At 48.2% G+C, this 16,343-nt stretch overlaps 5 protein-coding genes across 5 annotated transcripts; all 5 read left to right on the top strand.

The window, feature by feature from the left end:
• Positions 1 to 1,681: 1,681 nt before the first annotated feature.
• RhiXN_11358 (Retrotransposable element Tf2 protein) lies at positions 1,682 to 6,683 on the top strand (the record flags this gene model as incomplete). Its single annotated transcript, XM_043331173.1, has 3 exons — positions 1,682 to 1,687; positions 1,741 to 3,248; positions 3,332 to 6,683. The coding sequence occupies 3 exons, from the start codon at positions 1,682 to 1,684 to the stop codon at positions 6,681 to 6,683; spliced, it is 4,866 nt and encodes a 1,621-aa protein (XP_043184683.1).
• Positions 6,684 to 7,586: 903 nt separating this feature from the next.
• On the top strand, positions 7,587 to 12,017 carry RhiXN_11357 (hAT family dimerization protein; the record flags this gene model as incomplete). Its single annotated transcript, XM_043331172.1, has 11 exons — positions 7,587 to 7,716; positions 7,772 to 7,833; positions 7,909 to 8,241; positions 8,302 to 8,429; positions 8,493 to 8,542; positions 9,380 to 9,576; positions 9,629 to 9,907; positions 9,965 to 10,061; positions 10,116 to 10,181; positions 10,237 to 10,397; positions 11,490 to 12,017. 11 exons carry the CDS (start codon positions 7,587 to 7,589, stop codon positions 12,015 to 12,017), a joined length of 2,031 nt encoding a protein of 676 aa, XP_043184682.1.
• Positions 12,018 to 12,146: 129 nt separating this feature from the next.
• RhiXN_11356 (Retrotransposon-derived protein PEG10) lies at positions 12,147 to 12,890 on the top strand (the record flags this gene model as incomplete). Its single annotated transcript, XM_043331171.1, has 2 exons — positions 12,147 to 12,494; positions 12,546 to 12,890. 2 exons carry the CDS (start codon positions 12,147 to 12,149, stop codon positions 12,888 to 12,890), a joined length of 693 nt encoding a protein of 230 aa, XP_043184681.1.
• Positions 12,891 to 12,970: 80 nt separating this feature from the next.
• Positions 12,971 to 13,462, top strand: RhiXN_11355 (Retrotransposable element Tf2 protein; the record flags this gene model as incomplete). Its single annotated transcript, XM_043331170.1, has 1 exon — positions 12,971 to 13,462. The coding sequence occupies one exon, from the start codon at positions 12,971 to 12,973 to the stop codon at positions 13,460 to 13,462; it is 492 nt and encodes a 163-aa protein (XP_043184680.1).
• Positions 13,463 to 13,486: 24 nt separating this feature from the next.
• RhiXN_11354 (Retrotransposable element Tf2 protein) lies at positions 13,487 to 16,321 on the top strand (the record flags this gene model as incomplete). Its single annotated transcript, XM_043331169.1, has 3 exons — positions 13,487 to 15,068; positions 15,126 to 15,397; positions 15,473 to 16,321. 3 exons carry the CDS (start codon positions 13,487 to 13,489, stop codon positions 16,319 to 16,321), a joined length of 2,703 nt encoding a protein of 900 aa, XP_043184679.1.
• Between the last annotated feature and the right edge of the window lie 22 nt (positions 16,322 to 16,343).

The following is a 16,343-nucleotide window of genomic DNA, read 5'->3' as shown; positions in this document are numbered from 1 at the left end:
TAGGCTTCTTCCTACAAGGCATACACCTGCACTCCCAGTAAATTTTGTTATTTGCAGGCTAGATTTAGCCTTGTTATGTATTCAGATCTTTAACAAGAACAAGCACATGCATACCATCTGCACTTAGTGCTGTTAGATTATTGAAGCTGTGTCTTGTGTGATAGAAAACTATCAAACTATTGTGGTGCATTGACTTAGTGTCACAACTCAGCTTGGACCTATGGTACAAGGAGGCTTAAAGTCTGTGGCCCTATCACCAATGGACTATGAGAAATGGGTAGAGGGGCAGCTAGGGCCCAGGGGGTATGGGATGTGGGTAGAGGGCAACAAAGGCCTGGATGTGATTCTTAAGTAAGGTGCACTGATGGCCAACTAAGGGCCTGGGCAAAGGGTAAGGTAAGAGTGAGGATGAATTGACTAAGAGGTCAAGTCTTGCTGTTTTAGCAGCAACTTGACCTGGTTTAAATACACAAGGAAAGCCACATCAAAAACAACAGTACTAAATAACAAGACATTTACAATTTCACATCATATATCAAATATGTCACGTGATCTTGAAGAGTCATAAATATATACCAAAAAAGGAAACTGTCTTGGAAAAAAGGTAGAAAATAGTGAAAAATTATGTCATGCCAATGAAGGTCATGACACTTAGGGCATTTTCTTGTGGCTTAATCACTGGTCATCTCATCATATAATCATTTTGTTGTTGTTTCACACTTGTTCTCTGATGTTTCCCCAAGTGTAAAATGTATGCAAAATGATTAGTCATACAAAACAACTGGAAAACAACAGTATTGTCCAAAAACAGATTGTCGTAGACACAATCGATACCAGGGAATTTATTCCCATTTTCTCGGATTTAAACAAAGGCAAACAGACAACATTTTCAATCACGTGACTTCGGCGCTTATATCATACGCTAAGCGCCGAGCCACGTCCCCATCCGCGCTTACCTCAGCATATGTAGCCACCTCCACCTAATGACATCATCATGACACGTATGCATGAGTAAGGCCGACTGCGGAGCGGGGTTCTTATTGGATTACATATTGGATATAGTGTATTTGTAATTAGTCATTCTGTAGAATATATAAGGAGGCCAACCGACCATGGTAACACCCAGGTCGATTACCTCTTGTTGCATCCACTTAGTGTACGAGGGCCTTACTGCCCAGCAATTACTTAGTTAGCCACTTAGATAGTCTACACCGCCTTAAGCGGCTTTGTCGTTGATACTTAGATAGCTCGTCACCGCCTTAAGCGGACTTGTCGTCGTAGGATAGCTGCTTGTCGCCGTAGATAGGTTTGTCGTTGCCTTACAGCGACTTTCTCATTTGTACACCGCGGCCACAAGCGCCATCCCCCTCGACGCCCTAACGGACGTCTAGGACACTAGGTAATCGACCTTAAGTTGGTTGCAAACCGTGCCCACCAAGCACACCCACTTAGCCACAACAAACAAGAAGACCCCCTGTACTAGCACAAGGGAAAACAGGTGATCAAGCTTGCCTTTTGCTGTCAATAATCAAACCAGCGTCGGCTCCACCTAGTACCAAATTGCTATAAGGCAGACGGGTTCTAATCGTCCGCATACCCACGGTCGCCGCACCTGTTACCAGCGACCTCAGACAGCAGATACACCCGCTTGCAGAGACGAGACCCTACATTACGCCCGTCCATGGCTGTAATTAGCGGCACTTACTGTCCAACGCTAGGTTGTTTGACGCAGAGGTTTAGCGTTTGCGTAACAAAGCGCTCATAAGTCCTGATATAGGCACTACCCGGCTACACAGCCCGCACTTCCCTCACTCGCCCACCATTACTTTGCGCACTCCCACTCGCTCCTCCTCCCGTGCTTCCTCTCACGCTGGCCGCTCCTACCCACCAACACATACCATGGCAACCCGTTCCCGGCCAGCCTCTCGAACCCGCTCCCCAATCGATCAAGGGGAGCTGGGACCCCAACTTTTGGCAGCCCCCTATGTCAAAATTGGGGAAGTCTCCCTTGAGCGAATCACAAGCCTCCTCCTTGGCCTCCTTGGCCAAGTTGAGCACCTTGAGCGGAAAGTGGAAGAAGTCCAAGAAGCAGGGGTTGAGGCCCAGACCAACCTTGAGAACATCTCTCAAGCCGTTGATACTGTCAAGGATGGGCTTAGAAGCCTCCAACTCCATGGGCCCCGGACCCCAGAAGACACAAAACCCCCGGTCATGGAAGCAACGCCACGCCCCCTATCAAAAGTCGACCCTATTGGATTGACTAGTCGGGTCTCATTCTGGCCCGAAACATCCAAGGGGCTTCCCACCTTTGCCCAGCCCACTCCTGTCCGAGCAGTGCCCCCGCGAGTCCCATCTCCCCCTCCATCTCCGCGTCTCCGATCCCCCATTGGAGCACCTGCCCCTCCACCTCCGGCTCCAGTCGCCGCCTATCCCGCTCTGGTCAAGGTTGACCACCCAGATGCCTATACAGGCAAGATTGGGAGTGAAGCCAAACAGTGGCTCACAAGGATGCTGGCCTGGACTCGGCTGAATTTGCGCATGTTCCCCACGGACCAAGAGGTCCTATCCTTCCTTCTGATGAATATGAAGGATTCCGCAGGAGCATGGGCACACCCACACCTCGACCAGCTCGGATCACACCGGGCCATCATCCAAACGGTTGAGGGATTCAAATTGGAGTTCCTAGCAGCATTCGGCGACCCTGACGCCACAAGGGCCGCCGAGCGGAAAATCACTTCTCTTACCCAGTCCAGCACATGCGCGGATTACATCACAAAGTTCAGAACCTTAGCTATGGAGCTGGACTGGAACGACGCGGCCCTCCGAGGCCAGTTTGCCCGCGGCCTCCACTGGGAGGTCAGCCGCCAAATTGCCACCCGCAAACACCAACCCCGCACCCTCCTTGAGCTGCAAAACGCAGCACTCGTCATCGATAACGCTCTCCGTGAAGAGCGCGCTAGTCACCCACCGAGGGACAGTAAATCTAGCAAAACATCCAACCCCGCAAGGGGGACGAGTACCGGCCAAGCCACAACCGGTTTGAAGAAACTCTCCAATGACCCCAACTTCGTGTTGGAGGAAGAACGCAATCGCCACTGCGCCGCAGGCGCCTGCATCAAGTGCGGCAAAATGGGTCACAAATTTGCGGAATGCCGCACGGGCTGGAAAGCCACCCCTATTGAGGACAAGGGGAAGGCTAAGGAAGCCGCCAAAATTGGCAAAGACTCTGAGTACCAATCGGGAAAAGAGTAAGGGTACCTGCTGCCGCGCGCAAGGACCCCAAGGACTCTGGCTTCATCGAAATTTGTAATATATCTGATAGTAACAATAGAATTTCCCCCCTGTTCACAATTTCGATTAAACCAGAGAAGCAAGCGGAACACCTAGAAGTCCTGATAGACTCAGGCGCCACATCGTCCTTCCTCCACCCACGTACCGCTGAGGCACTACGCCTACCTCTCATAGATCTCCCAACACCCCGCACCGTCACTATGCTCGATGGGTCGAGCCCCCAGGCTGGCAAAATCTGGAAAAAGGCGTCACTAACCTTTACCTTTGATGGCAAGAAAATGACTGAGACCTTCCTTATATGCAATACAGGGTCTCATGCTGCCATTCTGGGTTTGAAATGGTTGGACGCACATAATCCAGAGATTGATTGGAATGCACGAACCCTCTCCTTCCCCCATACACCACCAGAACACGTGGCCATTGCCAAAGAGGAGGAAGCTGATCAAACACCCCTTGAAGGAGTACCCCCAGAATACCACCAGTATGCCAAAGTATTTGGGGAGGAAGAATTCAACAAGCTTCCCCCACACCGGCACTACGACATTGGGATTGAACTCACGGAGGAAGGCCCCCTCAATTCGCCTCTCTATAGCATGACCGATGCAGAGTCCGCTACGCTCAAGGACTGGCTCAGGGACGAACTCAAGGCGGGCAAAATACGCCCTAGCAAGTCTTCCATCAGTTCCCCTGTGATGTTTGTCCCCAAAAAGGACGGCTCCTGTTGCTTGGTTGTTGACTACCGCCGCCTGAATAACCGGACCAAAAAGAACGTTTACCCGTTACCCCGTCCTGATGACCTCATGGCCCAGCTCCGTGGCGCCAAGGTCTTCACCAAACTAGATCTAAGATGGGGTTACAATAACGTCCAAGTTAAGGAAGGTGACAAATGGAAAACCGCGTTCCGCACCAAGTACGGCCTGTACGAATCCCTTGTCATGACCTTTGGCTTAACCAACGCCCCGGCATCATTCCAACATTTTATGAATGATTTGTTTAAGGACCTGCTTGATGTATGCGTCATCATATACCTTGATGACATCCTGATCTACTCCAAGGATGACGCCACACACACCCAGCACGTTCACGAAGTCCTACGCCGGTTGATGGAAAACCAATTGTTCTGTAAAGCATCCAAGTGTACCTTCCACGTCACCTCTGTGGAATACCTGGGAATTATTGTTTCGGACAAAGGTTTCAGCTTGGACAAGCTCAAGATCCAGGCGGTACAGGAATGGCCTACACCCACTAAAGTCAAAGAAGTTCAGTCGTTCCTAGGCTTTGCTAACTTCTTACGCCGCTTTGTCGCCAACTTTAGTCACATGGCTAGGCCGCTGCACAACCTAGTCAAGAAGGACACTCCTTGGAAATGGGACATTAAGGAACAAGAGGCCTTCCAGGGGTTAAAGGACGCTATTACCAATGCACCCGTACTATGTCACGCAGACCCGTCCAAGCCCTACTTCCTAGAGACAGACGCCTCAGGGGCAGCACTAGGCTCCATACTCAGCCAACGCCAGGAAGACGGCCGCCTCCACCCACTAGGTTTTCTATCTGAGTCATTCAAGGGCGCCAAACAGAACTATGACACCCACAACAAGGAACTGTTAGCCATCATCCGTTCCTTTGAGTATTGGCGTATCTTCCTGGAAGGAACCGTTCACCCTGTCACTGTGTTCACTGATCACCGCAACTTGGAGTATTGGAAGGAGTCACGAACGTTTAACCAACGACACGCAAGATGGCACCTACTGTTAGCAGGCTACAACTTCCAAATCGTTTACCGCCCTGGGAAGCAGTCAGGAAAACCCAATGCCCTTTCACGCCGCTCTGATCACGCCGATATCCCACCCGCTGACCAAACCATGCTTCCGGAACCCATATTTGCCAACGTAGCCTTAATCACGCCAGAAAAGGAATTACAACGCCAGATTGAATTGTCACTCGATCAGGACAAGTCCTTGGAAGAAATCTTACAGTTTCTACAAAACGAGTCCAAAGCCCCACCTTCTATCAAACGCGCCTTTAAGGACTACAAAATGGAAGCAGGTCTATTGTTCTATCAAGGACGTATTGTGGTCCCTGATGTGGGCTCTCTAAGGACGGATCTCCTACGGATATTCCACAATAGTCCCCTGGCAGGGCACCCTGGTAGGCAACGTACTCTGGAACTAGTTTCACGCAACTACTATTGGCCAGGCATCCGAGCAGATACATACTGGCACGTGGATTCCTGTGAGACCTGCCAACGGATCCAAAAACCAAAGTACGCTTCCATCCCCCCACAGCCACTCGAACTCCCATCCAGGCCGTGGCAACACGTTTCCTATGACATGATTGTAGACTTACCCAAGGACAGAAGCAACGACTCCATCCTAGTCATAGTGGACAGCTTCACCAAGTACGGCATCTTTGTCAAATGCTCCAAAAGGCTCAAGGCACCCGAACTTGCGGAGTTGTTCTTGGAACATGTATGGAAACGCCATGGGATGCCGGAAAAGACTATATCGGACAGAGGCAGGGTTTTCAATAACAAGTTCTTGCGGGCCCTGTACAAACGATTGGGCATTGACCCTCATTTCTCCTCCGCCTATCACCCCCAGAGCAATGGTCAGACGGAACGAGTAAACCCATCCATCAAACATTTCCTCAGGGCTTACTCAGGGGTTAACCAACGGGACTGGACTAAATGGTTACCTATGGCCAAATTTGCCTACAACAACGCAGTCCATAGCAGCACGGGAAAAACGCCGTTCAAAGCCCTATACGGGTGGGAACCTAATTTGACACCATCCAACGTCCCTACCAACGTACCAGAAGCAGATGACCTAGCTAAAACAATGGAGGAACAATGGAAGGAAGTGGAATCTGCTTTACGACAATCCAAGCAGCGAATGGTAGACGGGGAGTACGGAGCCCCAATAGAATTTGAAGTCGGAGAAGAAGCATGGCTTGATGCCAAAAACATAAACCTCAAGACCCTGAGCCCAAAGTTAACGGAACAACGCTTGGGGCCATTCAAGGTTACTGAAAAAATCTCCGACCGCGCTTACCGGCTTGAACTACCTCCAACCATGCGCATCCACAACGTATTCTACGTAGGACTTCTGTCAAAAGTCAAAAGAGATGACAAACGCACCTTCAAGAATCGCCCTCCACCGGTCACTGTGGATGGAGAGGAAGAATACGAGGTCAAGGGAATCACGGACATGGAAGAAAGGGACGGGGAATGGTTCTTCAGGGTAAAATGGAAAGGCTATGGATCAGAGGAGAACACCTGGGAACCAAGGGAAAACCTCAAGAACGCCGAAAAAATCCTGAAAAAATTTGAAAAGGAGATGAAAAAGAAGGCCCTTGGCGCTGCCAAGGCCCTTAGAGGGGGGGCAGTGTCGTAGACACAATCGATACCAGGGAATTTATTCCCATTTTCTCGGATTTAAACGAAGGCAAACAGACAACATTTTCGATCACGTGACTTCGGCGCTTATATCATACGCTAAGCGCCGAGCCACGTCCCCATCCGCGCTTACCTCAGCATATGTAGCCACCTCCACCTAATGACATCATCATGACACGTATGCATGAGTAAGGCCAACTGCGGAGCGGGGTTCTTATTGGATTACATATTGGATATAGTGTATTTGTAATTAGTCATTCTGTAGAATATATAAGGAGGCCAACCAACCATGGTAACACCCAGGTCGATTACCTCTTGTTGCATCCACTTAGTGTACAAGGGCCTTACTGCCCAGCAATTACTTAGTTAGCCACTTAGATAGTCTACACCGCCTTAAGCGGCTTTGTCGTTGATACTTAGATAGCTTGTCACCGCCTTAAGCGGACTTGTTGTTGTAGGATAGCTGCTCGTTGCCGTAGATAGGTTTGTCGTTGCCTTACAGCGACTTTCTCATTTGTACACCGCGGCCACAAGCGCCATCCCCCTTGACGCCCTAACGGACGTCTAGGACACAGATTGTTTTGCCATTGTTTCCACACCATCAAAATCTGCATCTCCACGCAGTGCCACAGCGGAGTCTGGTGTGATCTGGAAAACCAACCAAGTTGATTGGAAATTCTACCACAGTAAATATATGATCAACCACCAGGACCTTACAAGCGCTGGTGCAAGTTGTTTGTGCCATTGCACGCCCAAAGCCCAAACGCGGTTGAATCCTGCACAGTCAGCCCAAATCATGGCTTCTACAGTCTTCCAGTATTGTTGCACAAGTTGTATTAGCATATATAAACCATGTAGATAGACACACCAAGTAGAATACCACTCATTAACCTCCCTTCCAATGTCCAGCATCCTTGGCAAACAGCCCTTATCCAGCTACTCCAATGACTGCTTTGTTGGAAAACGTCAGAAGACGCTTGCAACGTTAGTTGACAAATACGCTTGGGATTACAAACCAGAAGAGCTGATTGGTAGGTCAATATTTACGCATACAGGGAGCAACCTAACCCTATAACTTACCTACAGATGCTGCAAAGCCAAACATGAGGTCACCAGCATATCCTCACTACAACATTCAAGTGGAAAAGGTGATGGGAGCTGTTTCAGGGAAACCCACTTGGTCTCACATTCTATTTCACTTCAAATGTAAGTATGGCTCAAAGACCCACAAAGCCTTCAAGCATGCATGTCTGAATACATCTGCTGGCACAACAGCAATGCTACACTCAGCAGAGGACTGTGATTGGGAGTGGGAGGTTTTGACAACACCAAACTGGAACAAACCTGAGCCGTATTTGCCAGAATTTCATTGCGCATTGTTAGCACTTTGGGGTGCTTGCTCCCACCGTTCATTTGATTCACTGACCAACAAGTTTCATCAACAGGAGGTTGATTACCTCTGTCCTGGTACAAAACTTCTGTTGTCTAAGACACTGTTGCATGATATCAAACTAATCCACACGCAATTTGTGCCCAAGATCAAGGAGTACTTTGCAGTAAGTCATTGACTACATGCGCAATATATTCCTACATTTATTGACAAAATTCTGGCATAGTCAATCTCCAGCGCAGTTCATGTTGCTGTCAATGGGTGGACTAGTCCAACTTCTGAGTCCTATCTTGGTGTTGTAGTCATCTGGTACAACAAACCCCAAATTTATTGTTGCGTCTTAGAGTTTATTTGGTAAGTATAAGCTATCTTTAGTTGATATATATTCAAATATTTATCACAATATCAATTGTCTAGCCTGACGTCTGCCCACACAGGTGCTTATCTTGCTGGGAAGATTGCATCCTGTTTGTAACAATATGGACTTGAAAATTGGGTAAGTGAATAAGCAGGAAACCTCTAGCTAACTAAACTAATATTCCCATTTACAGATTCTTGTGGCATGTCTTGACAATGCCAGCAATAATCTCAGATTGGTCCAGAACCTTGAGCAATTAGTACTGTCATGACCTTCATTGGCATGACATAATTTTTCACTATTTTTCATCTTTTTTCCAAGACACTTTCCTTTTTTGGTATATATTTATGACTCTTCAAGATCACGTGACATATTTGATATATGATGTGAAATTGTAAATGACTCACTATCTAGTACTGTTGTTTTTGATGTGGCTTTTCTCCTGTATATAAACCAGGTCAGGTTGTTGCTAGGACAGCAAGACTTGACCTCTTTGTCAATTCATCCTAAGCTCATTCTTACCCTTTGCCCAGGCCCCTAGTTGGCCATAAGTGCACTTGACTACAAAACCATAACCCAGGCCTTGTTGCCCTCTACCCTTAAACCATACCCCTTGGGCCTTTGTTGCCCCTCTCTGTTTCATAGTCCATTGGTGATAGGGCCATGGACTTTAAGCCCACTTGTATCATAGGTCCAAGCTTAGTTGTGACAAGTACCCCATTTTCATGGGGAGCAGTCTTATGTCCAATGTCTAGCACATGTGATCAACCTTATGGCAAAGGTATGCTCAACATCTCAATAGACACTTGTTGATACTTACAGATTCATGACAGGATTTTATGTCACCCTTTAATTGCCCTAGCCAAAGAGCATGGAAGGTTTTAGAGCAAGCTCCTTGGCCCACCTCTTCAGCAGCAAAGCATGCAATGCATGGTTTTTTTACAAGCACAGCAAGCTTCCAATACTGGAGATAATGGGGAGCTTGACAACTCTGAGGCAGCAGACATTGACAAGGCTAAGTTTGAGCACAACACCTTGGTGGTCCAAGCTGTAGTATATCAGGCGCTTGAACAGCTTTTGTCAATGCACTCCTTGATACTCACAGCACAAGACCTTTGTGACGCACAGGCAATTATGACAACTGTAAGTGCAACTATATTTACCTCCATTATAGCTGTTTCTTACTGTATTGTAGGTTGCCAATTTGGCTTGCAGAGTTGATGAGTCTCCAATGCTAAAGACCAAGTTTCAAGAGTACCTGCTCTGTTATCCTGAGCTGAAGGAGTCAACATGGTGCTCCCTGGCCTGCCGCATGGCTACTTGTTGGAGCTCTAATTGCAAGGCGTTGGACAATTACCTCTACCTTTGGCATCCAGTTAAGAAGCTTACCAACAACCCAGGGTTGAACTTGCACCACCTTGCACTTGACACCACACAGCGTGAATTGGCTCTGGAATTAAACAAAGCCCTTGAGGTAAGCTTCAATTTCTCACTCTGAGCAATGGATTCCTGATAGTATTTGCCTTTTCAGGTATTTGAGCTCCCCACCCAGCATTTCTCAATGGGGAGTGTCCCTCATGTTCACCAAGTCCTTCCTGCACTTGTAATGCTCAGAGATGCACTTGCCAGTATGTGTAGTAGCAATGACATTCATGCTGCTACTTGTGTTGGGGGTCAAGCAGCACTCAATGTTTATAATAAATACATGGAAAACATGAGTATATGCAAAGTATACTTTATCTCATTGGGTATGTACATGAACTATATAGTGGGGCCAATTGTAAATTAATATTTTTAATCTAGTGATGTGCCCAGATGTCAAACTGAGCTGGTTTTACCAGCACTATTCTTTGGATTTGGTTGAGGCTATTTGCAATATGGTCTTAGCTAGACTTGAGATAAGTTATCCCTTGTCAAGCAACACCCTTGCGTCCAGTTCTCAGTCACCAGAGCCCATCCAAAAGGTATGTTTATACAAATTAACTTCTGCAATAAATTATGTCCTGATGGAATCTGTTGTAGACACACTCAATACCAGGGAATTTATTCCCATTTTCTCGATTTTAAACAAAGGAAAACGGACTACATTTTTGATCATGTGACCTTGGTGCTTATATCACACGCTAAGCGCCAAGCCACGTCCCCATCCACGCTTAAATCAGCATACATAGCCACCTCCACCTATGACATCATCATGACACGTCAGTGACACGTATGCATGAGTAAGGCTGACTGCAGATTGGGGTTCTTATTGGATTGGGTATTGCATATAATGTATTTGTAATTAGTTCATCTGTAGAATATATAAGGAGGCCAACCAACCATGGTAACACCCAGGTCAATTACCTCTTGTTGCATCCCACAATTGTACAAGGGCCTTACAGCCCAGCAACCTTACTTAGTTACTTAGTCCACACCGCCTTAAGCGGCCTCTTTGTTGTACTTACATAGTTCACCATTGCCCTTACGGCCTTGGTTGTTGTAGTATAGCTGGTTGTTGTTGTAGGATAGCTTGCCACCGCCTTATGCGGTTATTACTTAGATACATCCAGCCGCAAGCGCCCTCCTCCTTGGCGTCCTTACAGACGTCTGGGACACTAGGTAATCAACCTTACGTTGGTTGCAAACTGTTCTGCACCCACCACTACTAAGCCTCAACCCCCAAGAAGGATACCTGTACTAGCACAAGCAAAAACACGTGATTGGACTCCCTTTTCAGCTGGAATAATCAAAGAGCTGTTGGTCCCACGTAGTAGCAAATTGCTATAAGGCAGGCTATCCCTATCGCCCGTGTACCACCGGTCATTGCACCATTTGTCAGCAGAGTCAATCAGCAGATCCACCCGCTTGCAGAAAGCCCGCTCTACATCACGCCTGCTCACGGCTGTTGATTAGTTGTAGGGACTGTCCAACGCTAGGCGGTTGATGCAGACTCTTAGCGCCAGAACAATAAAGCGCCCCATAAGTCCTGACATAGGCACCCTTGGCTACATAGCCCCCATCACTCCCAATTGCCCATCATTACCTTGCATACCCCCACGCGCTCTTCTTTGCAGGCCTCTTCACACGCTGGCCGCTCCTACCCACAACCAACCATGGCTACCCGCTCCAGGACAGCCTCTCAAGCCCAATCCCTGTTCAATCAGGGATACATGGAACCCACACCTCCACCAACCACCTCTGTTGAATATGGCAAGGTATCCCTTGAACAAGTCACACAACTCCTCCTTGGCCTCCTTGGCCTCCTTGGCCAAGTCAAACAACTCAAGCAGGAAATCACTGAGATCAAGGAAGCAGGGATTGAAACCTGGACAAATGTTGAAAACATCTCCCAAACCGTTGATGTCATCAAGGATGGGCTTAAGTCCCTTCAACTCCATGGACCCCGTACACCTGAAGGGCCCCAACCCAAGGCTGTGGAAGAAACGCCACACCCCCTACCAAAAGCCAAGCCTATTGGATTGGTTAGTGGGGACCCCTTCTGGTCAGAACCATCCAGGGCTCCTCCTGGCCTTGCCCAGCCAACCCCAAGAAGAGCTGCTCCCCCGCAAGTCCCATCTCCCCCTCCATCTCCGCATCTCTGATCCCCAATCAGAGCCCCTGCCCCTCTCCCTCCAGCTCCAGTCACCGCCTACCCCGCTCTGGTCAAGGTTGACCACCCTGACGCCTACACAGGCAAAATAGGGAGCAAGGCCAAACAGTGGCTAACCAGGATGCTGGCCTGGACCAGCCTTAACTTGTGGATGTTCCCCACCAATCAGGAGGTACTATCCTTCCTCCTGATGAACATGAAGGACTCTGCCGGGGCCTGGGCCCATCCTCACCTTGACCAGCTTGGGTCACACCAAGCCATCATCCAAACAGTTGAAGGTTTCAAACTGGAGTTCTTGGCAGCCTTCAGCAACCCTGATGCCACAAGGGCTGCCAAATGGAAGATAACCACCCTAACCCAGTCCAGCACATGCGCAGACTACATTACAAAGTTCAGAACCTTAGCCATGGAACTGGACTGGAACAACGCGGCCCTCAGAGGCCAGTTTGCCCATGGCCTCCACTGGGAGGTCAGCTGACAAATTGCCACCCGCAAGCACTGCCCTTGTACCCTTCTGGAGCTGCAAAATGCAGCACTTGTCATTGATAATGCTCTCCGCAAAGAACGCGCTAGTCACCCACCAAGGGACAATAAATCTAGCAAGCAATCCAACCCTGCAAGGGGGATGAGTACCGGCCAGTCAAGCACCAGTCCCAAGAAGCTCTCCAACAACCCCAACTTTGTGTTGGAAAAGGAAAGAAATTGCTGCTGCGCCGCAGGCGCCTGCATCAAATGCAGCAAAATGGGCCATAAGTTTGCGGAATGCCGCATGGGCTGGAAGGCTACCCCTGTCAAAGACAAGGGGAAAGCCAAAGAAACCGCCAAAATAGGCAAAGACTCTGAGTACCAATTGGGAAAAGAGTAAGGGTACCTGCTGCCGCACGCAAGGACCCCAAGGACTCTGGCTGTGTCAAAATTTGTAATATATCTAGTAGCTTGAATAGAATGTTGCCCCTCTTCACAATCTCAATCACACCAGAAAAGAAAGCGGAACACTTAGAAGTCCTGATTGACTCAGGCGCCACCTCATCCTTCATGCACCCCTGTACCGCGGAATCACTCTGCCTCCCACTCATAGATCTCCCTTCACCCCACACCGTCACTATGCTTGATGGGTTGAGCCCCCAGGCTGGAAAAATCTGGAAGAAGGCAAATCTTACCTTCTCCTTTGATGGCAAACATATGACAGAGACCTTCCTAATCTGCAACACAGGGTCTCATGCCGCCATCTTGGGGTTGAAATGGTTGGATAGCCACAACCCGGAAATCAATTGGAACTTGCGTACCCTCTCCTTCCCCCACACGCCCCCAGAACATGTGTCCATTGCCAAAGAAGAGGAAGCTGACAAAGACCCGCTTGAAGGAGTACCCCCCAAATACCATCAATATGCCAAGGTATTTGGGGAAGAAGAATTCAATAAGCTTCCCCCACATTGACATTATGACATTGGGATCAAACTTATGGAAGAAGGCCCCCTCAACTCCCCTCTGTACAGCATGACTGACGCCAAATCTGCTACACTTAAGGATTGGCTCAGGGACAAACTCAAGGCTGGGAAGATCCATCCCAGCAAATTGCCCATCAGTTCTCCTGTCATGTTTGTACCCAAAAAGGATGGCTCTTGCCAATTGGTTGTTGACTACCATTGCTTGAGTAACCAGACTAAGAAGAACATATACCCGCTACCCCGTCCTGATGACCTCATGGCACAGCTCCATGGCGCCAAGGTCTTTACCAAACTGGACCTAAGATGGGGGTACAACAATGTCCGCATCAAGGAGGGTGACAAATGGAAGACTGCCTGCCGTACCAAATACGGCTTGTACAAATCTCTTGTCATGACCTTCAGCCTAACCAACACTCCTGCTGCGTTCCAACACTTCATGAATGAGCTGTTCAAAGACTTGCTGGATGTATGCGTCATCATCTACCTGGATGATATACTAATCTATTCAAAAGATGACGCAACCCACACACAGCATGTACATGAAGTCCTACAGCGTTTGATGGAGAATCAACTGTTTTGCAAGGCATCAAAATGCACCTTCCACGTCACATCAGTGGAATACCTGGGGATTATTGTCTTGGACAAAGGGTTCAGCTTGGATAAGCTCAAAATCCAAGCAGTTCAGGAATGGCCAGTACCTACCAAGATCAAAGAGGTTCAGTCCTTCCTAGGGTTTGCCAACTTCCTTTGCCGGTTTGTTGCCAACTTTAGTCACATGGCCAGACTGCTACACAATCTGGTCAAGAAGGATACAGCTTGGAATTGGGGACCCAAAGAGCAGGAAGCATTCCAGAACCTTAAGGACGCCATAACCAACGCACCAGTACTCTGCCATGCGGACCCTACCAAGCCCTACTTTCTTGAAACAGATGCATCCGGCGCTGCATTAGGGTCCATACTCAGTCAAAGACAAGAAGACGGACATTTACACCCCCTTGGCTTTCTATCCAAATCATTCAAAGGTGCCAAACAGAATTACAACACCCATGACAAGGAGCTCTTGGCAATAATCAGGTTGTTTGAGTACTGGCGCATATTCTTGGAAGGAACAGAACATCCAATCACCGTGTTCACGGACCACAGGAATCTTGAATATTGGAAAGAATCCTGGACCTTCAACCGTTGGCACGCTAGATGGCACCTATTGTTAGCAGGATACAACTTCCAAATTGTATATTGTCCAGGGAAGCAATCAGGAAAGCCTGACGCCCTATCATGCCGGTTGGATCACGCCAATATCCCACCCAAACCACAATCCATGCTACCAAACCCCGTATTTGCCAACGTAGCCCTAGTTATGCCCAAAAAGGAACTCCAATGTCAAATTGAGGCTGCTCTAGACCAAGACAAGTCCCTGGAGGAAATCCTACAGTTCCTCCAGAATGAGTCAAAAGCACCACCATCAATCAAACGGGTGTTCAAGGATTACCAGATGGAGGGGGGCTTACTTTTTTACCAAGGACAGATTGTGGTCCCAGACGTTGGCACCCTAAGGACGGATCTCTTCTGTATTTTCCACAATAGCCCATTGGCAGGTCACCCAGGCAGGCAACAAACCTTGGAACTGGTCTCACGCAATTACTACTAGCCAGGTATCCGCGCAGAAACGTACTGGCATGTAGATTCATGCAAAATATGCCAGCAGATCAGAAAACCCAAGTATGCATCCATTCCCCCACAGCCCCTGGAATTACCAACACGTCCCTGGCAACACATGTCTTATGACATGATTGTGGACCTACCCAAAGATAGGGATAATGATTCCATCCTGGTCATTGTGGACAGCTTCACAAAATACGTCATCTTAGTGGAATGTTCCAAAAAACTGAAGGCCCCAGAACTGGCAGACCTATTCTTACGCCATGTATGGAAACAATACGGCATGCCTGAAAAAACGGTCTTGGATTGAGGAAGGGTCTTCAACAATAAATTCCTGAAGGCCTTGTACCAACGCCTAGGGATAGACCCCCACTTCTCCTCAGCCTATCACCTGCAAAGTGATGGACAAACAGAACGCGTGAATCCTACAATTGAGCACTTCCTACAGGCCTATTCAGGAATCAACCAGAAGGACTGGGTAAAATGGTTACCAATGGCGGAATTTACCTATAACAATGCAGTCCACAGCACCACAAGCAAAACTCTGTTTAGAGCACTCTATGGATGGGAACCAGCCATCACGCCTAGCAATGTTCCTACCAACGTACCAGAGGCAGACAAATTGGCAACACAAATGGAAGCTCAATGGCAGGAAATAGAAGCAGCGCTCCGGCAATCAAAGACACGCATGATGGCTGGAGAGACAGGAGAACCACTTAGTTTTGAAATTGGAGAAGAAGCCTGGCTGGACGCCAAAAACATGAAGCTAAAGACCCTGAGTCCTAAGCTAACCAAACAATGCCTAGGCCCATTCAAAGTAATTGAGAAAAACTCCACTCAAGCGTACTGCTTAGAACTCCTGCCAACAATGAGAATCCACAACATCTTTTACGTAGGCCCACTGTCAAAAGTCAGAAGGGACAAAAAATGCAACTTCAAGAACCGCCCTCCACCTGTTACTGTGGATGGGGAAGAAGAGTACAAAGTAGAGGGAATCACTGATGCCAAGGAACAAAACAGAAAATGGTTCTTCCAAGTCAAATGGAAGGGTTATGGCTCCAAAGAAAACACATGGGAACCCTGGGAAAACCTGAAAAATGCGGGGAAAATTTTAAAAAAGTACAAGGAAGAAATGAAGAAGAAGGTCCTTGGCGCTGCCAAGGCCCTTAGAGGGGGGGCAGTGTTGTAGACACACTCAATACCAGGGAATT

Source organism: Rhizoctonia solani, chromosome 12 (assembly GCF_016906535.1).
Source record: "Rhizoctonia solani chromosome 12, complete sequence".
In the NCBI taxonomy this organism is placed as follows: Eukaryota; Fungi; Basidiomycota; class Agaricomycetes; order Cantharellales; family Ceratobasidiaceae; genus Rhizoctonia; species Rhizoctonia solani.
The sequence above is the reverse complement of the archived record's forward strand: the minus strand, read 5'-3'. Positions and strand labels throughout refer to the sequence as shown.